This window comes from Halichondria panicea, chromosome 1, assembly GCF_963675165.1.
Source record: "Halichondria panicea chromosome 1, odHalPani1.1, whole genome shotgun sequence".
NCBI classification, from domain to species: domain Eukaryota; kingdom Metazoa; phylum Porifera; class Demospongiae; order Suberitida; family Halichondriidae; genus Halichondria; species Halichondria panicea.
The window spans coordinates 16,313,066-16,337,956 of NC_087377.1; the positions used below are offsets into that span (position 1 = coordinate 16,313,066).

Sequence of the window (24,891 nt, forward strand, 5' to 3'; positions counted from 1 at the left end):
GTACTGCATGGCTGCATGGAATTTCATAGTCAGTAGCCTCAGGCTAGGGGTATAAAAGAGCAAGATTTAACTCTCTGCTTGCAATTCTGTATACACGTTGTGCAAGCTACTATAGCTAGTCTATAGTTGTTGAGTTGGTATCGCCTTCACAGCTGCATGGTGCCATGTCTGCAATTCTACTGAGAGCTTTTGCTCTGTGCCTGCTTGTACAGGCAGTCAAGTCTCAAAGTAATTTACATGTGACAGTGTGCATGCATGTATGTATGTATAGCAGATAATTGTGTGTTTTGCGCTGTTAATGATCGAGCATGCCGCACTCAACGTAATATTCAATGCCTTATACCTTCATTGGCAATGCATGCAGACTGAGCTTATAATACTAATTTATAATTATGGCATCAATTTTACAGCCACTGCATGTGCATGTGGTGTACAAACTACAGCTGACATTTAATTTTAAAACCACTTAACAGCCATGTCGGTCATTATACAGCTGTAAGAACTGCTTTGCAAGGTTTCTTGATTTTGTAAACTGCCCCACACTTTATTGCTGTCTCAGTTACCTCTAGCTGTGCATGTAGTTTGGCAAACATGGCTTGATAAACTATTCGTTATTGTTTTCAAACGATCATGTTTGGCCTGGAAACTATATATACCGTTGCATGGCCTATCCAGCTTTCGCTGGGTCCCATGGCCATCTGTTAGTATGTGCAATTTGCAATCAATATTTGTTTTAGGTATAAAAGAAGTACTGTTATATAGATCTATATACGGTTGGCGCAAATTGATGCGACTTAACTATAAATGTGTATTGAGTAATTAAGTTGTATAGAATCTGCTAAACAATAAAATTGCTTATTTCTTTGCAGTACTGAGTATCGACGCTCAGCCATTAGACCAAACAGTCGATGTGAGTGGAACTGCTACATTCTCTGTAGCAGCTACAGGTGCAACAGGTTTTGAATGGTTTTTCGCTAGTAATTCCCTTTCCGATGGTGGGGGCATCACTGGAGCCACTACTAATATGTTGACACTTGCAAATGTGGTACAAGCAGATGCAGGCAATTATTTTGTAAGTGTATCAGACTCGGATGGTGACTCGATTGACTCTAATCCTGCCACTCTAACCGTTGAGTGTAAGTTACAATCATGTCCGCCTGATGTGCAACTTCTGTTGTGCATGTGGTGAAACTCATTTTGAGGGCAATTGAAGTGAAGGTTATGACATCGTGTGTATTCCACTATAACGAGCACTGCATGACTTTATTCTGTAATTACGTTTACTGCTACCATTCGATACTAAGACACTCCTTGTGAATGTGAAGCAGGTTAACTTAGTTGAGGGCATGATTACGACCATAGCAGAGCCTTCAAGTATACTGTTTTCTCTGAATTTATATGAATTTATATGAATTTATAAGGATTTCTCTCTTCTGGTACGGTTACACGGTTACTAATTGCAAAAATATGGATATAGACACGTGCTGCACTGTAGAGTCTACTTGTGACCTTTTGTCAGCTTACAGAAATAACTGGCTTTAGTTTTGTGAAATAAACAGTGAAGAGTCTAGTAACATTCCTACAGCTGTAGTAACTCATGCTAGAAAATAATAATAAATTATACATGCTAGAAATTTATCTTATAAATAAATCGGGCACTTCATCTCATTTTAAACTGAAAATCATAATTAAATACGAGCTTATTATACTGAAAAGAAAATACTCAGTTTCTACTTGGAGACTCTGCCGGCATAGGTCTGTGTACCCCACTATTACATTTATAATGTATTTCTGAATTCACTGTGCTAACCATTCTTGTTTCTTTGCAGGTGTATCTATTGCAACAGCACCCGTGTCTGTTGGAGCCGATCCTGGAGGTACTGCAATGTTTACGGTTATGTTGAATAGCCCTGATGGTGTGACCTTCCAATGGCTTAAGGACACTGCTGCACTGACTAATACTGGCCAGTATTCTGGAGTGGATACTGACACGCTGACCATTAGTAATGTAGATGGTTCTTTTGATGGAGAGTACAGTGTTGAACTGAGTCGTTCCACACCAGAAAGTTGTACCGTTGAATCTCCCACAGCAACGCTTACTGTCTGTGAGTGCTTGTGGAGTGGAGATAGATTTACAGAATACTCTTGCTCAATGGATTATCACATTGCATGCACATTGCACATGTTTCACTGCTAGCCGTTCGGTACACCTTTATTTTTGTTTTTTGCAGGCGTATCTATCACAACAGCACCCATATCTATGATACTTCTTCCTGGAGATACTGCAATGTTCACAATTGTGCTGGATACTGATAATGGTGTAACGTACCAATGGCGTTCGAATATGGGTGTCACTTCACTATCTGATATTGGCCCGTATTCTGGTGTGAACACTCCAACTTTGATCATTACTGATGTGGACAATTCCCTTGAAGGAGATTACAGCGTTCAAACAAGTCGTCTTATACTTAGCCCTTTTTTTTTTTGCTCAACTGAGACTCTTGCAGTATTTCTTATTGTCCGTGAGTAATACAGAAAAAAAAACTGTGCATGAACAACCGTGGGTGGTGTTTCACTACAGATCAAAGGTTTCCGTTGTAGTTTATACTACATGGCTGCAGTCTGACCACAGCCATGGTATATGGCATGGTATATGGCAGCTAGGAATATAACTGCCACATAATTATACCACAGTTGTTAATGCTATATACATGGGCTTTTCGATATTAATTTAAACAAGCAATTTTTGCTAGCACAGTATGTAGCTGTATAGTACGAACTGAATGGTAAAATGTTGGACAGCCGATAGATTCAGCAAAATATTGTAACTGACTGTATACCTGTCTATATATTTCATGCAGTGGACCCTCCCACTATCACTGTGCAACCTATGAGCATGACAGTGGCTAGGGGATCTGATGTAATTTTCAGCGTCATAGCAACTTCAGAGGATAATGTACTCACGTATCAGTGGCTTAGAAACGGGGAAGACATAGTCTCTGGTAGAGACTCAACTTTTCAATTAATGGACGTAAATGATGTAGATGAAGGAGTCTGGTCGGTGGAAGTAACCAACTCTATGATGCTCTTGACCACATCTAGCGGTGCAATTCTAACAGTCAGTAAGTCATACAGCTATGCTTAAAACTGTTCAGTATATAACAATTATCGTAATGACTAACGTATATGACTGTTGTACAGATTTCTCTAAGCTGATAAATTGCACCTATACCGGATATTATTATCAGTTTAATTTTGGATTACATATACATGTAGCCCTTTATAATCAGTTTTGCTCTATGTATTATAAATTTATCTACCGAGTTTGGGTATTGTAGAGTTTTTTATCTACCGAGTTTGGGTATCGTAGAGCAGCTGCATACCAGCAAGATTACTATAGCACTTGATGTTGGCACAGTCCAAACCTTATACAATTGCACACTTTTCTCTCCATTCAGTTGAGCCACCTATCATCGACACTGATCCTGTCAATGATATAGTCCCAATTGGACAAACAGCTACCTTCTCTGTCAGTGCTTCTGGAGAGGGGACTCTTACTTACCAGTGGCTGTCTGATGGAGCACCCCTCAGTGATGTACCTGGAAAGATTTCTGGCAGTGATACCAACTCCTTGGCGATTATTAATGTCCAACCTGATGACACTACTCAGAGCTATTCTGTGGTTGTATCAAACGGCTTGAGTGTCACATCTGTCACAGTCACTCTGGAAATATGTGAGTGTTTTTATACACGCAGCACCACTTGTTGGACACTGCCTGCATGCATGCATGTAGGTTGCAGTTTCTCAATGGTTACATATTTAAGTGTTTCAGCATCAGCATATACAATTTTAGTGAGTGAAAGTTAAATACAAGGTGTATAGTTCGAAATCTGTAATAGGTGAGTGTATGTGTGTGCTTGTATGTCCATTCACAATTACTGATTATTTGATTTATCCCTGTATTCGTGCTTATTCATGTAACGATGACGTTGCACGCTTATAATAATTATCACATGTGACTATATTCTGTTATTGTCAGTGGTCCCACCAACCATCATGGCACATCCAACTGATCAATTGAACATTGTTGTCGGAGGCCCTGCCACTTTTACTGTTATTGCATCTGGAGCTGTCGTTTATGAATGGCGAAAAGATGGTGTTGCTATTAACAACAGTGTTCGAATCACAGGAGCTGACACGGCTATGCTTAGTATCAGTAGCATTGCCACGGGTGATGAAGGGAACTATAACGTGTTCATAATGAACGATGCTGGTGACGCAACCTCCACTGTTGCAATGCTCTCAATACGTGAGTCAGTGCAATGTGGGATTATCGTATTACTAGAATATTTTGCTGGTGAAAAACCTTTGCAAATGAGCCAAATCAGCAGAAAAGTTTATACTTGCGATCTAACTATTGCGTTCAAGGATCGTGTGTATTTATGAGTAATAGTTTAGGTTTTGCGGATTTTATTGTTGCGAATTGATCAACCTTCGCAAAGTTCGCAAATGTTTAATGCTTGCAAAACATTCTAGTAATACGGTATGATATGTTATGTAATATCTGAAGTACACATTCCGGTAGAGTAGTATTGATATCTGAGATGTCGTGAAGTAAGGTTTGAATATTAAGAGTGCAAGTACTGCCCTAAACAGAAGCCCTTCAAAGACTATAGACATGCATGCCAAGTTATGCTCTGTGCAGCACATTTGAGGATGTTCTAAAATGTAAATATACCGTATTATTTGGGAATATGAGCTATTAATAACTGGAATTCAGACTTTCTGGTGATCTTGTGATTTTTTGAAACTTTACTTTGAACCCTCTTGGTTGATGTGTTATTTCTACCCACTACAGTTGCACCTCCGACAATAACTAATGACCCAGATGACTTGATAGTCGCTAGTGGCAACGATGCAGTGTTCATGGTGATGACAACAGGAGAACTCCTCTCGTTTGAATGGTTTAAAGATAATGATACTAGTGCCCTTTCTAACACTGGTAATATTGGAGGGGCAACAACAAACACTCTGACATTGTCACCTGTTGATGTCAGTGATGCTGGAATGTACCGTGTTGAAGTGTCCAACATTGCCGACTTAGTCACTTCCAGTGCAGCTAGTCTAACTGTTGGTAAACATGTACAGTGTTAATGGGAGATGTCACTTAATGTATATTTGACTAATGACCCGATGAATACTAAATCAATTTGTTGGTTCTGCCTTAAATTTTGCTTCCCATTTCGTTGCTATGTAGTTACTATTGGAATGTTTGGCAGCCTGTAAGTAACACCCACTCAGTAATCAAGCGCTTTTTCAGGCATAGTGCAAGACAATTGTCATCACCTATTTTCAACTTCTCTTATTCCAGTTACCATGCCGATGATATCTAGCCATCCAATGGACTTGGTGAATGTCAGTGCCGGTATTGATGTGAGCTTCTCTGTCACTGCTACTGGAGGAGAGCTGGTTTATCAATGGATGAAAGATGGAGTGGATATTTTTAATACCCCATTTAGATACACCGGCACGGACAGTAACTCTCTGACAGTGCTAAGTGTGAACGATCCTGATGATGAGGGTGCTTACTCAGTAACCGTGGGTAATGTTGCAGGGACTGTCCCCTCAAATGAGGCTACGCTCTCTATAGGTAAGTATATAATATTTCCAGCTCAGAGTTTTACTGTTATACTGTGAGGGTTTCCACTTGTAGTGTTACATGTAAGTGAGCTACTAGTTGAATTGCACCTCTGTGGCAGTGTGCGTTTTCCGTGCACCTGTGCTGATATGGATGGATATAATTGGTGTTGGTGATTGCCGTACCCAAGAGTCGAATTGTACTGTATTACTGCAGTATTTTGTGAGCACCAACAAATAATAATTATGCAAACTTTGTGAGCTGCATGCTAGGGGGTTTGCAGTATATATAACAGCAAAGGCCTATAATTATGGTACTCATAATTATTACATCACGATTCTGCAAATTTTAGCTCATTTGCAAATTAAGTTTCTGACTCACAAAATACAGTATAGTTTAAAGGAGTCTCAGGCTGTGCCTTGTAACCAAAGCTACTGTTCTATTGTAATTCTTCTTTACAGGTGACTGTGCTCCACTGACTGATCCTTCTGGAGGTACCATATCATATTCTACTGGTACCCTTAGCAACGATAACTATGCGACTGGAACGGTAGCAGTCTACAGCTGCACTCTGGGAGAGCTGTTCAATGGAGACGCCACAAGACATTGTCTAGCTGGGGGTGCTTGGACTGGAAGCGAACCAAGTTGCTCAGGTAATTAAGTTGCAGTTAGGACAACCTGTGACTATTACAATAGTGCATGCCGTCATAAATTTACCTCCTTTTGGGACCAAGAAAAGTGTTAAGTTGTTGTTATTTCAGACTAAGGTTGTGACATGTCTTTCTTTTTGATTAGCTAGCTAGTTCTTACTTCCAAGTTTAGATAATCCATAAATGCGTGCATTCAGTTTTCACTTGCATGTGTATTGGTCCTCTATTATTCTCACAGTTGGCTGTCCTCAACTTAGCTTGCCAATCGATGTTGCAATAACCTATTCTACTGATGCTAACACCAATGCAAACTATGTCATTGGAACGTCAGCTTCATTCGTCTGTACCGTTACTGGTGATGGTTTAAACGGTGTCTCCAATGTTATGTGTGAGTTAGATATGGGGGGACCTGCAGTGGACTGGAGTGACGAGTCACCGACATGTAACGGTGAGCTCCTGCATGTCATTTGATTATAAGCACTACCGATACCTAGAGTCAAAAAAGAAGTGTAGTTTGTAACTGCGACATTGTATACCCTCCATCCTCTTTCTTCAGCCATAACCTGCCCTGCTCTGACAGACCCAAGTGACGGCAGTATTGACTATACAGCTGACAGAGATGAAGAAGGCACCTATGCATTTGATGTAATGGCCACTTACAGCTGTAACATTGGGTTTGTTCTGGTTGGTTGTAAATCAAGGACTTGTACTGGAGATGGGACAAGTGACGTTGGTGCTTTCGATGGAGTAGCTCCAACTTGTAACCGTGAGTGACCGTCACACTGGATGTATTCTGCGCATTTTCCAGGGCTGTATGCGTGTACGTATAGTCTAGTTGTCAATGGTTGCAATACAAGTACAATTAAGAAATTCCATAGGCTTATAGTAATGGATTTGATTTGTGGATTTGCAAAACAGCTTTGTTCCCTCCCCACTTTTGTACTCACGTGAACATTCTTAGGAATTGTGCATGCGCAACAAAATCTGCTCACGAAGACTATTTTACTAACTTCTAAAGTTATTAATTACTGAATTTTGAAAATTTTTCTTCCCCACGTAATAACGTAATAACAGGAAATAGTATACCGCACTTATACTTCTATATATACAATAGCCATGCTAATACTATATAGTCTTGATCTTTGTTTCCACTGAAATTATATTCAAATTCCTGTCCTGGCAATTCAACTAATAATTAAGAACCGCAATTGTTTAATATAAAAATTTTTGCACCGATGTATTTTGCACCACATTCATTGGTACTGTGCATTCCTCAAACATGTCCTTAGATTCAAATGCTGTATTCTTCCTAACAGCTATCCAGTGCCCAGCTTTACCTGGCATCGACAATGCAATCATCAGCTACAATTCTGTTGGCACTGATTCGTTTTTGTTTAACACTGCGGCCACTCACATTTGTGACAATGGCTACTTCCTGAGCGATGGGAGTAATATGAGGGTGTGTGGGGGAGTCGACTCTAGTACTGCTGGTATGTGGAGTGGTACTGCTCCCACGTGTACCGGTGAGAGTCTGCTACTGGTGTCCATGATTGCTACATATCATTCTGTTCTGTTATAAAATTCAATGTTTTCCTGAAATAATACATTTCATCTCATGCACTTCAGCCATAACCTGCCCTGCTCTTGCTACAATTGCCAATGGTGGACTAGTGGATTACGGTACCGACGTACTGAGTGAGATGGGCATGCTTCCCTTTAATACTACAGGGAACTATACGTGCATCACTGAGTATGCTCCTAGGGATGGTGTCACGGTGACAAGGACATGCCATGAAGACTTGAATAGTGATTCTGGAGGCTCGTTTGATGGAGTTGAAGCAGTTTGTGTGTGTAAGTAAATTTGATAATTACCGTATATAGCGGGTAATTTCAAGGAGACCAAATATTCGTGGTTGAGCAATATTTTCTTAGTTTCTGTAGTTGATAATGCATTTACATGCTTTGATCTGACCCAGCCTGGTTGTTCACCCTCTGCAGCCATTATGTGCCCTGATCTGCCGAACCCAGCTAATGGAAGAGTTACCTTCTCAGCAGACGGTCTAGCTCCGTTCATGTTGGCTACCGTGGCGACCTACAGCTGCGAGCCAGGCTATGCACTGAGTAGTACAGATACAAGAACTTGTGTGGATGAATCTGGTGAAACAAATCCTGTCGGTACATGGGATGGTGATGCCCCTACTTGCTCCGGTTAGTTTACTTGGTAAACTGAAATATATTGAAATGCTTATGTTGTTCTACAGCCATCCAGTGCTCGGATTTACCTGACATCAGCAATGGTGACATCAGCTATGACACTGCTGCTGTTGGCCCGTTTTCGTTTAACACCCTAGCCACTCACACTTGTGACAATGGCTACTTCTTGAGTAATGGAAGTGATGTGAGGGTGTGTGGGGGAAACGACTCTAGTACTACTGGAATGTGGAATGGCTTTACTCCCACATGTACAGGTGAGAGTCTGCTACTGGTGTCCATGATTGCTGTATAGACATACGTAGTGTTGTCAATTTATACGATTTCCTGAAAGAATGGATGTTTTTAAAGCAAGTTTTCACATATTTCAGCCATAACCTGTCCTGCTCTTGCATCAATTGCCAATGGTGGAGATGTGGATTACGGCACCGACTCACCTGATGTGAATGATATGCTTCACTTTGGTACCACGGGGAACTATACGTGCATCACTGAGTATGCCCCTAGGGACGGTGTTACAGTGACAAGGACATGCCGCGTAGACATGAATAGTGATTCTGGAGGCTTGTTTGATGGAGTTGAAGCAGTTTGTGTGTGTAAGTAAATTCTATAATTACTGTATATAGCGGGTAATTTTAATGAGATCAAACATTCGTGGTTGAGCAATATTATGTTTGTTAGTTCCTGAGTTGATTGCAATCTTTTGAGCATTTACTTTATTTAAATGATTTGATCTAACTCAGCCTGGTTGTTCACCCTATGCAGCCATTATGTGTCCTGATCTGCCGGATCCAAATAACGGAAGAGTTACCTTCTCAGCAGACGGTCTAGCTCCGTTCGTGCTGGCTACCGTGGCGACCTACAGCTGCGACCCAGGCTATGGACTGAGTAGCACAGTCACAAGAACTTGTGTGGATGAATCTGGTGAAACAGATCCTGTCGGTACATGGGATGGTGATGCCCCTACTTGCTCCGGTTAGTTTACTTGGTAACTGAAATAATTATTGAAATGCTTGTTTTACAGCTATCCAGTGCTCGGATTTACCTGACATCAGCAACGGTGACATCAGCTATGACACTGCTGCTGTTGGCCCGTTTTCGTTTAACACCCTAGCCACTCACACTTGTGACAATGGCTACTTCTTGAGTAATGGAAGTGATGTGAGGGTGTGTGGGGGAAATGACTCTAGTACTGCTGGAATGTGGAATGGCTTTGGTCCCACATGTACAGGTGAGAGTCTGCTACTGGTGTCCATGATTGCTGTATAGACATACGTAGTGTTGTCAATTTATACGATTTCCTGAAAGAATGCATGTTTTTTAAAGCAAGTTCTCATGTATTTCAGCCATAACCTGCCCTGCTCTTGCATCAATTGCCAATGGTGGACTTGTGGATTACGGCACCGAATCACCTGATGCGAATGACATGCTTCCCTTTGGCGCCACGGGAAACTATACGTGCATCACTGAGTATGCCCCTAGGGACGGTGTCACAGTGACAAGGACATGCCGTGTAGACTTGAATAGTGATTCTGGAGGCTCGTTTGATGGATTTGAAGCAGTTTGTGTGTGTAAGTAACTTCGATAATAATAATAATTACCGTATAGCAGGTAACTTCAAGAAGACCAAATATTTCTGGTTGAGCAATATTTTGGTACTTCATGCAGAGTAAGTGTTAATTATTCACCCTCTGCAGCCATCATGTGCCCTGATCTGCCGGACCCAGCTAACGGAAGAGTTACCTTCTCAGCAGACGGTCTAGCTCCGTTCGTGTTGGCTACCGTGGCGACCTACAGCTGTGAGCCAGGCTATGGACTGAGTAGTACAGATACAAGAACTTGTGTAGATGAATCTGGTGAAACAGATCCTGTCGGTACATGGGATGGTGATGCCCCTACTTGCTCCGGTTAGTTTACTTGTAACTGAAATAATTATTGAAATGCTTGTTTTACAGCTATCCAGTGCTCGGATTTGCCTGACATCAGCAATGGTGACATCAGCTATGACACTGCTGCTGTTGGCCCGTTTTCGTTTAACACCCTAGCCACTCACACTTGTGACAATGGCTACTTCTTGAGTAATGGAAGTGATGTGAGGGTGTGTGAGGGAAATGACTCTAGTACTGCTGGAATGTGGAATGGCTTTGCTCCCACATGTACAGGTGAGAGTCTGCTACTGGTGTCCATGATTGTTGTATAGACATACGTAGTGTTGTCAATTTATACAATTTCCTGAAAGAATGCATGTTTTTTAAAGCAAGTTTTCATGTATTTCAGCCATAACCTGCCCTGCTCTTGCATCAATTGCCAATGGTGAACTTGTGGATTACGGCACCGAATCACCTGATGTGAATGACATGCTTCCCTTCGGTGCCATGGGAAACTATACGTGCATCACTGAGTATGCCCCTAGGGACGGTGTCACAGTGACAAGAACATGCCGTGTAGACTTGAATAGTAATTCTGGAGGCTCGTTTGATGGAGTTGAAGCAGTTTGTGTGTGTAAGTAAATTCTATAATAATAATAATTACCGTATAGCAGGTAATTTGAAGAAGACCAAATATTCTTGGTTGAGCAATATTTTGTTATTTCATGCAGAGTAAGTGTTAATTGTTCACCTTCTGCAGCCATCATGTGTCCTGATCTGCCGGACCCAGCTAACGGAAGAGTTACCTTCTTAGCAGACGGTCTAGCTCCGTTCGTGTTGGCTACCGTGGCGACCTACAGCTGTGAGCCAGGCTATGGACTGAGTAGTACAGATACAAGAACTTGTGTGGATGAATCTGGTGAAACAGATCCTGTCGGTACATGGGATGGTGATGCCCCTACTTGCTTCGGTTAGTTTACTTGTAACTGAAATAATTATTGAAATGCTTGTTTTACAGCTATCCAGTGCTCGGATTTGCCTGACATCAGCAATAGTGACATCAGCTATGACACTGCTGCTGTTGGCCCGTTTTCGTTTAACACCCTAGCCACTCACACTTGTGACACTGGCTACTTCTTGAGTAATGGGAGTGATGTGAGGGTGTGTGAGGGAAATGACTCTAGTACTACTGGAATGTGGAATGGCTTTACTCCCACATGTACAGGTGAGAGTGTGCTACTGGTGTCCATGATTGTTGTATAGACATACGTAGTGTTGTCAATTTATACGATTTCCTGAAAGAATGCATGTTTTTAAAGCAAGTTTTCACGCATTTCAGCCATAACCTGCCCTGCTCTTGCATCAATTACCAATGGTGGAGATGTGGATTACGGCACCGACTCACCTGATGTGAATGACATGCTTCCTTTCGGTGCCATGGGAAACTATACGTGCATCACTGAGTATGCCCCTAGGGACAGTGTCAATGTGACAAGGACATGCAGTGTAGACTTGAATAGTGATTCTGGAGGCTCGTTTGATGGATTTGAAGCAGTTTGTGTGTGTAAGTAACTTCGATAATAATAATAATTACCGTATAGCAGGTAATTTGAAGAAGACCAAATATTCTTGGTTGAGCAATATTTTGTTACTTCATGCAGAGTAAGTGTTAATTGTTCACCTTCTGCAGCCATCATGTGCCCTGATCTGCCGGACCCAGCTAACGGAAGAGTTACCTTCTCAGCAGACGGTCTAGCTCCTTTCGTGTTGGCTACCGTGGCGACCTACAGCTGTGAGCCAGGCTATGGACTGAGTAGTACAGATACAAGAACTTGTGTGGATGAATCTGGTGAAACAGATCCTGTCGGTACATGGGATGGTGATGCCTCTACTTGCTCTGGTTAGTTTACTTGGTAACTGAAATAATTATTGAAATGCTTGTTTTACAGCTATCCTGTGCTCGGATTTACCTGACATCAGCAATGGTGACATCAGCTATGACACTGCTGCTGCTGGCCCGTTTTCATTTAACACCCTAGCCACTCACACTTGTGACAATGGCTACTTCTTGAGTAATGGAAGTGATGTGAGGGTGTGTGGGGGAAATGACTCTAGTACTGCTGGAATGTGGAATGGCGTTGCTCCCACATGTACAGGTGAGAGTCTGCTACTGGTGTCCATGATTGCTGTATAGATATACGTAGTGTTGTCAATTTATACGATTTCCTGAAAGAATGCATGTTTTTTAAAGCAAGTTCTCATGTATTTCAGCCATAACCTGCCCTGCTCTTGCATCAATTACCAATGGTGGAGATGTGGATTACGGCACCGACTCACCTGATGTGAATGACATGCTTCACTTTGGTACCACGGGGAACTATACGTGCATCACTGAGTATGCCCCTAGGGACGGTGTTACAGTGACAAGGACATGCCGCGTAGACATGAATAGTGATTCTGGAGGCTTGTTTGATGGAGTTGAAGCAGTTTGTGTGTGTAAGTAAATTCTATAATTACTGTATATAGCGGGTAATTTTAATGAGATCAAACATTTGTGGTTGAGCAATATTATGTTTGTTAGTTCCTGAGTTGATTGCATTCTTTTGAGCATTTACTTTATTTAAATGATTTGATCTAACTCAGCCTGGTTGTTCACCCTATGCGCAGCCATCATGTGCCCTGATCTGCCGGACCCAGCTAACGGAAGAGTTACCTTCTCAGCAGACAGTCTAGCTCCGTTCGTGTTGGCTACCGTGGCGACCTACAGCTGTGAGCCAGGCTATGGACTGAGTAGCACAGTCACAAGAACTTGTGTGGATGAATCTGGTGAAACAGATCCTGTCGGTACATGGGATGGTGATGCCCCTACTTGCTCTGGTCAGTTTACTTGGTAAACTGAAATAATTATTGAAATGCTTATGTTGTTTTACAGCTATCCAGTGCTCGGATTTACCTGACATCAGCAATGGTGACACCAGCTATGACACTGCTGCTGTTGGCCCGTTTTCGTTTAACACCCTAGCCACTCACACTTGTGACACTGGCTACTTCTTGAGTAATGGGAGTGATGTGAGGGTGTGTGAGGGAAATGACTCTAGTACTACTGGAATGTGGAATGGCTTTACTCCCACATGTACAGGTGAGAGTGTGCTACTGGTGTCCATGATTGTTGTATAGACATACGTAGTGTTGTCAATTTATACGATTTCCTGAAAGAATGCATGTTTTTAAAGCAAGTTTTCACGCATTTCAGCCATAACCTGCCCTGCTCTTGCATCAATTACCAATGGTGGAGATGTGGATTACGGCACCGACTCACCTGATGTGAATGACATGCTTCCTTTCAGTGCCATGGGAAACTATACGTGCATCACTGAGTATGCCCCTAGGGACGGTGTCAATGTGACAAGGACATGCCGTGTAGACTTGAATAGTGATTCTGGAGGCTCGTTTGATGGATTTGAAGCAGTTTGTGTGTGTAAGTAACTTCGATAATAATAATAATTACCGTATAGCAGGTAATTTGAAGAAGACCAAATATTCTTGGTTGAGCAATATTTTGTTACTTCATGCAGAGTAAGTGTTAATTGTTCACTTTCTGCAGCCATCATGTGCCCTGATCTGCCGGACCCAGCTAACGGAAGAGTTACCTTCTCAGCAGACGGTCTAGCTCCTTTCGTGTTGGCTACCGTGGCGACCTACAGCTGTGAGCCAGGCTATGGACTGAGTAGTACAGATACAAGAACTTGTGTGGATGAATCTGGTGAAACAGATCCTGTCGGTACATGGGATGGTGATGCCCCTACTTGCTCCGGTTAGTTTACTTGGTAACTGAAATAATTATTGAAATGCTTGTTTTACAGCTATCCTGTGCTCGGATTTACCTGACATCAGCAATGGTGACATCAGCTATGACACTGCTGCTGTTGGCCCGTTTTCATTTAACACCCTAGCCACTCACACTTGTGACAATGGCTACTTCTTGAGTAATGGAAGTGATGTGAGGGTGTGTGGGGGAAATGACTCTAGTACTGCTGGAATGTGGAATGGCGTTGCTCCCACATGTACAGGTAAGAGTCTGCTACTGGTGTCCATGATTGTTGTATAGACATACGTAGTGTTGTCAATTTATACGATTTCCTGAAAGAATGCATGTTTTTTAAAGCAAGTTCTCATGTATTTCAGCCATAACCTGCCCTGCTCTTGCATCAATTACCAATGGTGGAGATGTGGATTACGGCACCGACTCACCTGATGTGAATGACATGCTTCACTTTGGTACCACGGGGAACTATACGTGCATCACTGAGTATGCCCCTAGGGACGGTGTTACAGTGACAAGGACATGCCGCGTAGACATGAATAGTGATTCTGGAGGCTTGTTTGATGGAGTTAAAGCAGTTTGTGTGTGTAAGTAAATTCTATAATTACTGTATATAGCGGGTAATTTTAATGAGATCAAACATTCGTGGTTGAGCAATATTATGTTTGTTAGTTCCTGAGTTGATTGCATTCTTTTGAGCATTTACTTTATTTAAATGATTTGATCTAACTCAGCCTGGTTGTTCACCCTATGCGCAGCCATCATGTGCCCTGATCTGCCGGACCCAGCTAACGGAAGAGTTACCTTCTCAGCAGACAGTCTAGCTCCGTTCGTGTTGGCTACCGTGGCGACCTACAGCTGTGAGCCAGGCTATGGACTGAGTAGCACAGTCACAAGAACTTGTGTGGATGAATCTGGTGAAACAGATCCTGTCGGTACATGGGATGGTGATGCCCCTACTTGCTCTGGTCAGTTTACTTGGTAAACTGAAATAATTATTGAAATGCTTATGTTGTTTTACAGCTATCCAGTGCTCGGATTTACCTGACATCAGCAATGGTGACACCAGCTATGACACTGCTGCTGTTGGCCCGTTTTCGTTTAACACCCTAGCCACTCACACTTGTGACACTGGCTACTTCTTGAGTAATGGGAGTGATGTGAGGGTGTGTGAGGGAAATGACTCTAGTACTACTGGAATGTGGAATGGCTTTACTCCCACATGTACAGGTGAGAGTGTGCTACTGGTGTCCATGATTGTTGTATAGACATACGTAGTGTTGTCAATTTATACGATTTCCTGAAAGAATGCATGTTTTTAAAGCAAGTTTTCACGCATTTCAGCCATAACCTGCCCTGCTCTTGCATCAATTACCAATGGTGGAGATGTGGATTACGGCACCGACTCACCTGATGTGAATGACATGCTTCCTTTCGGTGCCATGGGAAACTATACGTGCATCACTGAGTATGCCCCTAGGGACGGTGTCAATGTGACAAGGACATGCCGTGTAGACTTGAATAGTGATTCTGGAGGCTCGTTTGATGGATTTGAAGCAGTTTGTGTGTGTAAGTAACTTGGATAATAATAATAATTACCATATAGCAGGTAATTTCAAGAAGACCAAATATTCCTGGTTGAGCAATATTTTTTTACTTCATGCAGAGTAAGTATTAATTGTTCTCACCGTTTGCAGTCATCATGTGCCATGATCTGCCGGACCCAGCTAACGGAAGAGTTACCTTCTCAGCAGACGGTCTAGCTCTGTTTGTGTTGGCTACCGTGGCGACCTACAGCTGCGAGCCAGGCTATGGACTGAGTAGTACAGATACAAGAACTTGTGTGGATGAATCTGGTGAAACAGATCCTGTCGGTACATGGGATGGTGATGCCCCTACTTGCTCCGGTTAGTTTACTTGGTAAACCGAAATAATATTGAAATGCTTATGTTGTTTACAGCTATCCTGTGCTCGGATTTACCTGACATCATCAACGGTGACATCAGCTATGACCCTGCTGGCGATGACCCATTTCCGTTTAACACCCTAGCCACTCACACTTGTGACAATGGCTACTTCTTGAGTAATGGAAGTGATGTGAGGGTGTGTGGGGGAAACGACTCTAGTACTACTGGAATGTGGAATGGCTTTACTCCCACATGTACAGGTGAGAGTCTGCTACTGGTGTCCATGATTGTTGTATAGACATACGTAGTGTTGTCAATTTATACGATTTCCTGAAAGAATGCATGTTTTTAAAGCAAGTTTTCACGCATTTCAGCCATAACCTGCCCTGCTCTTGCATCAATTGCCAATGGTGGACTTGTGGATTACGGCACCGACTCACCTGATGTGAATGACATGCTTCTCTTTGGTACCACGGGGAACTATACGTGCATCACTGAGTATGCCCCTAGGGACGGTGTCAATGTGACAAGGACATGCCGTGTAGACTTGAATAGTGATACTGGAGGCTCGTTTGATGGAGTTGAAGCAGTTTGTGTGTGTAAGTAACTTCGATAATAATAATAATTACCGTATAGCAGGTAATTTCAAGAATACCAAATATTCCTGGTTGAGCAATATTTTGTTACTTCGTGCAGAGTAAGTATTAATTGTTCTCACCGTTTGCAGCCATCATGTGTCCTGATCTGCTGGATCCAGCTAACGGAAGAGTTAACTTCTCAGCAGATGGTCTAGCCCCGTTCGTGTTGGCTACCATGGCAACCTACAGCTGTGAGCCAGGCTATGGACTGAATAGTACAGACACAAGAACTTGTGTGGATGAATCTGGTGAAACAGATCCTGTCGGTACATGGGATGGTGATGCCCCTACTTGCTCTGGTGGGTTAATAATACATATACAACCATGAACTGAACTATTATTTATTCTCTACAGTTATCCAGTGCCCGGATTTAGTAGCCATCGACAACGGAGACATCAGCTACAATCCTAGGACTGGAGTGTTGGCATTTAACACTGAGGCCACTTACACTTGTGATATTTTTTACACTCTAACCAATGGTAGTGATGTGAGGGTGTGTGGGGGAGACGACTCTAATACCACCGGAGCCTGGAGCGGTACTGCTCCAGGATGTTCAGGTAACTCTATGATCTGAGTATATAGTCAATGAATACCGTTAGCGGGTACATTTCGAGGGTATACGCCTAATACGGAATGGCTGTTAGAAAGCATATTTAATTTTCGGGGAATAGCAGCCTTTTTGCAGCATGCATGCATGCGTTATTAAATTCGTGACTATAAATGTTCGCGGTACATGCTTATTCAGCGAAAACCCCTAACATTTGTATACCCTCGAAATATGCACCCTTTACTGGATTTTAAGACAATCTTTTATTTCAAAAATGTAGTGGCCTGCATGCATGTACATGTGTCAGTGATATTTACCTTGTAGCTTGTCTTAGGCTTTAATCGTGCTGTTGGTTTTATTGTTTTCCACGTGCAGCCAATCTCCCATTAATCACGAGTGAGCCCAGTGACCTCCTTCTAGTTGTTGAAGGGACTGTTCAGTTTTCTGTAACTGCTGAAGGTGTTGGTTTGACTTACAAATGGATGAATGGAGATGGAGATCTTTCTGATATGGTTGATAAGATATCGGGTTCTACCTTGGCAACCTTGATGATTATGAATGTTAGCTTGTCTGATGTCAATGGCTATTCAGTCCGAGTTAGTAACAGTGCTGGTGACGTTGATTCATTCACAGCAAATCTAATCACAAGTAAGACAGCTTTTCTTTATCGTACTACATGATTGACTTTTCCCTATTGCAGCCTCTAGTTACCAAGTTACTCTTAGCAACAGCTCAGTACTGGAAACTATAGAAAGCAGCCAGGCTAGCATTCTGTATCAAGCAACTCTGTCAAGAATCAATGGAACACCAATTCAGCAATTACCTGCCGTGGTCTCAGTTACACTGGTTGCCGAGGGGACACCCTCGAACATAATTTCTGGTAATAATTAAAACTATTTTTGACCTATACATGAATAACGGAATCATTCTTTTTAGAGGAAGGTGTTGATTTCAGCATTGGACCTCTCACGGTCACATTTGGTCCGTGTGACCCTTGCACCCCAGACCACCTGCAGAGGGAGGCACAGCTGTGTGTGAAGGATGACGACGATTTGGAGTTTCAGCATTTGTTCACTCTTAGTGTTGATTTAGCATCAACAAACCCCTCAGGGATAACCGCAGGAGACCCCCTGCAGATCACCATTACTGATGATGGTGAGTTTCATGTATCAACACAAACCTCCGTTAGAATTGTTATCTTTGTTCTCAGAGCAATCGACTGTTGGTGTAACATTCGACCAAGCTAACTACACTATTGCTGAGAACAGTAGCCTCACTGTGACTGGAAGACTCACTGGACTAACAGGAGAGCTGCAAAGCAACTTCTCTCTTACACTCGATGTTGTTGATACATTTATAGGTAAGCCTCTAATTCAAAACTAGACTCGTTTACATTGTTTTGTACACAGATGCCAGTGATGTCACAATTAACCCTTCTGATTTGATCATCAATTTCGTTGCTTTTGAAGACACAACGTTTTCTCTGACTATTGATGCTAACAATGATGACAACTTTGAAGGGTTCCACTCATTTGTGATATCTCTACCGACTGACTCTGACTACATTGCTCCTTTAGCGAGTGACACTGCCAGTACCACCGTCACCATCAGTGACTTTGATGGTGAGATCAATCATTGATATAGAATTTTGCACAGTATATTTTATGACACCACCATGACTTTGATAGTGATATTGATCAATGTTTTGATCACTTCAGATGCTACCGTAACTGTGTCCACTGCCGTTGTCACTGGAGATGAAGGTACCAACGTCACTGTTTGTGCTTCTGTGATGGATGCATCGCCAGGCACCATCGATGCAGACATTGAGCTCAGCTTTGAGCTAGTCCCTAACACTGCAGGTACGTACGTGATTAATAATATAATTAGAGAGAGAGAGACAGAGAGAGAGAGACAGAGAGAGCTTTATTAATTGCATTTTACAGAATAGCCTTAGAATACCTGTCGTCTTACGAGTTAATCCACAATAATGATAGTTAATTATTATATGAGTGACCTTACAAAGTGCATGCATATGCCTACACTATATAGCTTGTTAATTATCAGATATAAACACTGTTTCTTGTTTGTTAGATACCAGTGATTATGCTTCTGTGGGAAATTTTTTCGTCAATATTGCTGGTGGTCGAGCAAATATCGGTTCTGAGGATTGTGTAACTATTAGTCTGCTGGAAGATGACATCCTTGAAAGTGATCAACAATTCTCAGCTATTTTGTCTTCTCCCAATGCTCGAGTTGATGTCAGTGAAACCGTTATTGTTATCACCAACACAAATAGTAAGTTACGTACAAAACAGTTGCCATAGTTACCAACCTCAGGGTCATTATGACAACATTTGAACAAGCACAGATTATTATGAGCTACGTATACAGACCGCACATTTTCTCATTTTTCTTTAAATAATCAGAATCTTTGGATACAGTATAATATATATAATATATAATAACATCCATCGTACACTACTACAAGTGAAAACCTTAATTTGCGAAAGAGCCAAAATTAACGAGTAGAAAATTTAACAATTTGCGATCGCGACCTGGTAAGGATCATCATTTCACAAGTATCTCCGCGATTATAGCTTAGTCATACTTCAATAACCATTTATTGCTCACAAAACATTGTATACTGTATAGCGGGTAATTTTCGCGGGGTAAAATCAGTATCACTATTCGTTATTTTCGTGGGCAAGCTGACCTCCATGAAATGTTAACGTAGGCATGGCTTACCGGAGCGTAGGAATGCAGTGCAGGCAACGAGACTAAACGAAATTTTTACTCACGAAAACCACCGTTTATCGAGTGCAACGAATTTTTACTCCACGAACCTTACACGCTATACGGTATAGAGTCGTAATGTACTTATAAGCAAAACTATACATTGATGTGAATACATAATATGTATCGTGTCCTGCAGTTCCTATGCTCAACTTCTTATCAAACGATCTCACGGTGGTGGAGGGAGTAGACAAATTTGTTTTTTATCCGCTGAGAATCACGGACGTACCTGCTGGAGGACTGGAGGGGTTAATCGAGTATAAACTCATTGTGAGTCCAAGTGGAGCAAGTAAGCACATAATTATAATGTTGTGGACAGTGCTATATGTACGTAATTCTTAATTTGCAGCTTTAAATGTTGACTATCGTGCGGACAATCCATCAATAGTCTCATTTGGTAGCCCTGGAGAGATCACCTCACAGGCTGAACTGGAGGGAACTCTTTCTACACCAGCTCAGATTGAGATTCTGGATAACATAATACTCGATACGGATGATGAGGATGTGATAGTGTTCTTGCTAGCGACTGATAACTCCAGATCAATGGACATCATCATTGTGGACAATGAAAGTACGTTTGCTGTGATTTATTAAGTGTGAGTAGTATATATTGCCCTCGATCAGATCAGGCTTAATTTTATGTGCATTGATACAACTTGTATCCAATGCCTTCAGGCTTGAACCTCTTTGTAGAGACTCTGATTTCACAATTCGTCCATTATCTAGATAATGATGTACATAATTATTTATAGTTAAATGTTTTTTTCAGGGGCTGTGGTTAGTTTTGATGCTGTGAGCTACGCTAGTACCGAGGGCTTATCTGTCAGTCTGGTTCTGAACCTGACGGGTATTCCAGAAGGAGGTTTCCAGGACAACAGGCTCACTGTTACCTTGACAACTATCGATCAGGGGAAGACTAGTGAGTAGTGCATGTGTTATGATAGTTCACCTCTGAATGGTATCTTCCATCTATGTACCTAATAGTATTTATTCGTCGTGATGGTTTATTATTGCGCCAGATATCGATCGTTAAGTATAATTATAATTATGATATCTTGGTTCCAGTATCACATTTTGATTCACCATCACAGGGGCTAGTGACTACAACGTCCCTGTTCCGTTCCGAGTGACATTCCCCTCGCTGACCCCGCCCTTTGCCGTGTCCGACCCACTAGTCATCACAGCAGAGATGGACAATCTTTTTGAAGACACTGAAACGTTGCAAGTGATGATCTCTGACATTAGCTCCCTATACGTGATGTGTACTGAGTGCACTGCAGACCTCACTTTCCAACAGGCTGCAGCTGACAGTAAGTAATAAATAATTACATTGTACATAAAACTGCTATCACCTAGCAACTAAGTACGACACTATTTTGGAGGTATCTACAAGATTTATAAGCCCAACAAGCACTAGCTGCTATAGCATATAACTATATATAGTACAAACTGTAACATATCGTTTTCTTTACTATATGATTGTTTGATTATGGATTTATTGGTAGTTTGTATAGCAGTTTGTACGCATCTAAAAGGAATACAACATTTGTATTGAATTTTCATCGGTAGGACTTTGGTAGTGCGAAAGAATTCATTTAGGAACATCTGTATTGAATTCTCATCCAATGCAAACACACGTATATATACAGCTGACTGGCATGCACATGCATGCACACTATCTACTAGCTCCTACACGCCACCCACACAAGCAGTCGCTCAGTATAATTATATCATTTCTTTCCCCTATCAGTACCCAGTTGGAGCTTTGAAAGTCCTACCATCAGCGAAACTGAAGGTAGCTCAGAATTTCTGTGTGCCATTCTGTCTGGTATCCCTAGCAATGGACTCGAGTGTGATATTGTGCTGCAGCTAACGGCAATGCCTGGGGCTATGAATCAAGGTAACCCAGTATCCCAACTTTTACTATACTGTTGAAATATATACCATACACACAGCTGTTGAAGGAGTAGACTTCGACCCTAACGACCTTGAATTTGAAATTGTGTTCGAAACCTCGATAACCGGGTCTATTGCAACTCGCTGTGCTTTGATAAATTTCACTGATGATGATATTTTAGAGAGTTCAGAGTTTTTCACTGTCACAGTCTCTTCGGTAACTCCTTCTATCGTCATTGGAGACACGTCGCAGAGTGTTGAAGTTCAGATCAACGACACTGATGGTAAGAACTGGTGCTATTATGAACATGCACTTCAAGTTGTTCAATGTTGCAGCTGACACGTGTGAGCTGAGCTTCGTATCGCTAAGTTACAGTGTGAGTGAGGACGTTGGCTCTGTTGATGTGTGTGTCCGAACTACTGGTCTGCCCTCAGGGGGTCTGGCTGCTGACTTGGCAGTCAACTTTAAATTTATGGACAGCACCAAGACAAGTAAGTTTTGTTGAGTATAATTATAAGGAAGGTACATTGACATCACTGCTTATTGTGTTTAGGTATCAATGATAACTATGATCCTTTGGGTACATCTGTGGTGTTTGAGGCTGGACTCACGGGTGATGGTTGCATTCAGTGTCTCAGTATTGCTATAGTGAATGACACTGTTTACGAGGGAGATGATCAGTGGTTCAGTGTGATGGGGGGTAATGTGAGCCTTGGCTGTGTCTTCTCAGTGGACAATACCGCTACCGTCTACATTACAGAGAATCTGGAAGATGGTATGTATTGCCACTGTATTACGAAACCTCGAAATGACCTAGCTCGGTATAATTATTAGCATGTACATGTACATGCATGTGATGTGACTGATTACTATACACAAGCATGCATGCATGTGTGTAGCAAGATATCTAGCAAACCTCGAAGTTACCTAGATTACTGCTCTGGACATTAGTATTGCTAGCATGTATGATTTGTCATGTCTGTTTTGACTATTACACAACTATAATTCAGCTCTGTTGGTATTGTCCCCCCACCCTCCCCACTACAGTTCCATCAGTGAGCCTCGACTCTGATCAACTGGTTGTGATGGAGTCTGATAAAGTAGCGAGTGTGTGTGCCACCATCTCTAATGTGCCTGGGGGTGGACTGGATTGTCCAATCATTCTCTCTCTGTCTGCAGCACCTGGGAACAACAAACCAGGTAACTTCAGATGTTGTAGATGATGGTTATTGCAACAATTAATACAGGCCAAGGTTGTGTGTGTGTTCATAGGTACCCCGTTAAAAGGCCAACAAGACAAGAGGTTGTGTATTTTCACTAGAATCCCATTGTAGACGTACATGCCGCCTGTGTTTACAGTAAACACTTATAATTATGATACAATTATGCATGTTACTCAAAATTACTTTCACATTGTGATCATCCACTTAGCAAATATGTGGTTTTCAATAATTATTACTGTTACTCTTTCCCTTTTTGATGAATGTACATATGCATGCATGTAGTTTATTTTTTCCACCTCTCCCCCTACCCAGCGATCAATGGAATGGACTACTCTCCTCTGGGGGACTTTCAGATTGAATTTGGATCTAGTTCATTGTCCGGGGATTCAGAGTGTGTGAATGTGACTATCAGCAATGACGACTTTGTAGAGGACAGGGAAGAGTTTGTTGTCACATTAACCAGTGTGACGCCGCAGGTGGAGCTATCTGAAATCAATTCAGTTACTGTCACCATCGTGGATAATGACTGTAAGATTCCTGAAATACTTTTTTTGAGTGGCTAAAACTTTAATTGTTTGCTTTGAGGAACTTTTAGCGCATAATTTATTCAGCTCGTAATGCTGTATGGCTGTTTAAATATCTCCCTCCATACACACACACACATGCACACACACTCACAGCTGCAATGGTATCCTTCTCTCCCGGCAGTGTAACAGTGACTGAGTCTGACTTTGTCAACAGCAGTGTGTGTGTGGTGCTGACTTCTCTACCAGCTGGAGGTGCACTAGAGTGTGACATTGACATCACCTTGACTCCCCTTCAAGACACGGCAGGTCAGAAAGAGTATATAGACTAGCTTATTATAATTATAGTAAGGGCCGTAAATGGCTTCTTCTCATTTCAGTCACAATTTATATGCACGTAGAACTCGTACTTGAGCTGTATATGTGACACCTATTGAGACTGTTGTTCCACACAAACACATACAGTATTGAACGAGGACTTTGAATATTTCGAGACTGTATTGACGATTCCTGCTGGGACTGCCCTAAACCAGCCTGTATGTGTCTATGGACTCCAGTTTGGAATAGTGGACGATCAGATTGTGGAGGACTCTCAATTTTTCAGTGTTGTGTCCTCGAGTGTGTCCCCTGCCAACACCTTGACTGTTTCTGATTCCTTCACTGTTACTATTCAGGATAACGATCGTGCGTTCATTACCAAGAAACTACTTACTTATCAAACACATAATAGCAAATTCTCAGTTTTAATTCATTCCACTAGTACCGATTATTTCCTCTTTTGTCCATGACTAGTAGCACCCCAAGGCTCTATCTATGATTAGTTACTGATGTCATGTGTGTAGCTATATCAATATCTACATGTTCCACTGCATGCTGTTGCTGCAGATGTTGGGGTGGGCCTGGAGAGGTCAGAGTACAGTCTGGATGAGGGGACCTCTCAGTCAGTGTGTGTTGTCTTTTCTAGACAGCTGCAACGGCCGCTCTCATTGAGTAGTGACTTTGAGGACCTCAGAGGGTTGCTCAGAGGTGAGAAAAAAGTGATATTATATGTACGATGTAAGCACACTTAAAACTGTAACTACTCAAAATGTTCATAATACTGCCAACAATTACATATGACTGGGATTTTAGTCGATAAAATCAGCTTGTACTTTGCTTACAAGCTCA

At 42.0% G+C, this 24,891-nt stretch overlaps 1 protein-coding gene across 1 annotated transcript in view; it reads left to right on the plus strand.

The window, feature by feature from the left end:
- The first annotated feature begins 71 nt into the window (after positions 1-71).
- The window catches only part of LOC135352055 (uncharacterized), a 32,456-nt gene continuing 7,636 nt past the window's right edge, over positions 72-24,891 (plus strand). Inside the window, exons 1-63 of the mRNA XM_064551158.1 lie at positions 72-228; positions 870-1,136; positions 1,830-2,105; positions 2,232-2,522; positions 2,862-3,122; positions 3,459-3,734; positions 4,041-4,310; positions 4,860-5,135; positions 5,373-5,651; positions 6,101-6,292; positions 6,528-6,737; positions 6,846-7,055; positions 7,606-7,812; positions 7,916-8,140; positions 8,288-8,497; positions 8,551-8,757; positions 8,872-9,096; positions 9,266-9,475; positions 9,525-9,731; positions 9,847-10,071; positions 10,198-10,407; positions 10,456-10,662; positions 10,778-11,002; positions 11,129-11,338; positions 11,387-11,593; positions 11,708-11,932; positions 12,059-12,268; positions 12,318-12,524; positions 12,640-12,864; positions 13,036-13,245; positions 13,301-13,507; positions 13,622-13,846; positions 13,973-14,182; positions 14,232-14,438; positions 14,554-14,778; positions 14,950-15,159; positions 15,215-15,421; positions 15,536-15,760; positions 15,889-16,098; positions 16,152-16,358; positions 16,473-16,697; positions 16,826-17,035; positions 17,091-17,294; positions 17,660-17,932; positions 17,985-18,164; positions 18,221-18,439; positions 18,495-18,644; positions 18,694-18,906; positions 19,003-19,146; positions 19,379-19,582; positions 20,220-20,369; positions 20,430-20,651; positions 20,850-20,999; positions 21,172-21,390; positions 21,831-21,980; positions 22,036-22,260; positions 22,313-22,468; positions 22,531-22,752; positions 23,025-23,177; positions 23,513-23,728; positions 23,881-24,033; positions 24,190-24,408; positions 24,610-24,750. Of these exons, the coding sequence (XP_064407228.1) occupies positions 165-228; positions 870-1,136; positions 1,830-2,105; positions 2,232-2,522; positions 2,862-3,122; positions 3,459-3,734; positions 4,041-4,310; positions 4,860-5,135; positions 5,373-5,651; positions 6,101-6,292; positions 6,528-6,737; positions 6,846-7,055; positions 7,606-7,812; positions 7,916-8,140; positions 8,288-8,497; positions 8,551-8,757; positions 8,872-9,096; positions 9,266-9,475; positions 9,525-9,731; positions 9,847-10,071; positions 10,198-10,407; positions 10,456-10,662; positions 10,778-11,002; positions 11,129-11,338; positions 11,387-11,593; positions 11,708-11,932; positions 12,059-12,268; positions 12,318-12,524; positions 12,640-12,864; positions 13,036-13,245; positions 13,301-13,507; positions 13,622-13,846; positions 13,973-14,182; positions 14,232-14,438; positions 14,554-14,778; positions 14,950-15,159; positions 15,215-15,421; positions 15,536-15,760; positions 15,889-16,098; positions 16,152-16,358; positions 16,473-16,697; positions 16,826-17,035; positions 17,091-17,294; positions 17,660-17,932; positions 17,985-18,164; positions 18,221-18,439; positions 18,495-18,644; positions 18,694-18,906; positions 19,003-19,146; positions 19,379-19,582; positions 20,220-20,369; positions 20,430-20,651; positions 20,850-20,999; positions 21,172-21,390; positions 21,831-21,980; positions 22,036-22,260; positions 22,313-22,468; positions 22,531-22,752; positions 23,025-23,177; positions 23,513-23,728; positions 23,881-24,033; positions 24,190-24,408; positions 24,610-24,750 (13,255 nt within the window). The 5' untranslated portion in view covers positions 72-164. The remainder of the gene's footprint in view (positions 229-869; positions 1,137-1,829; positions 2,106-2,231; positions 2,523-2,861; positions 3,123-3,458; positions 3,735-4,040; positions 4,311-4,859; positions 5,136-5,372; positions 5,652-6,100; positions 6,293-6,527; positions 6,738-6,845; positions 7,056-7,605; positions 7,813-7,915; positions 8,141-8,287; positions 8,498-8,550; positions 8,758-8,871; positions 9,097-9,265; positions 9,476-9,524; positions 9,732-9,846; positions 10,072-10,197; positions 10,408-10,455; positions 10,663-10,777; positions 11,003-11,128; positions 11,339-11,386; positions 11,594-11,707; positions 11,933-12,058; positions 12,269-12,317; positions 12,525-12,639; positions 12,865-13,035; positions 13,246-13,300; positions 13,508-13,621; positions 13,847-13,972; positions 14,183-14,231; positions 14,439-14,553; positions 14,779-14,949; positions 15,160-15,214; positions 15,422-15,535; positions 15,761-15,888; positions 16,099-16,151; positions 16,359-16,472; positions 16,698-16,825; positions 17,036-17,090; positions 17,295-17,659; positions 17,933-17,984; positions 18,165-18,220; positions 18,440-18,494; positions 18,645-18,693; positions 18,907-19,002; positions 19,147-19,378; positions 19,583-20,219; positions 20,370-20,429; positions 20,652-20,849; positions 21,000-21,171; positions 21,391-21,830; positions 21,981-22,035; positions 22,261-22,312; positions 22,469-22,530; positions 22,753-23,024; positions 23,178-23,512; positions 23,729-23,880; positions 24,034-24,189; positions 24,409-24,609; positions 24,751-24,891) is intronic.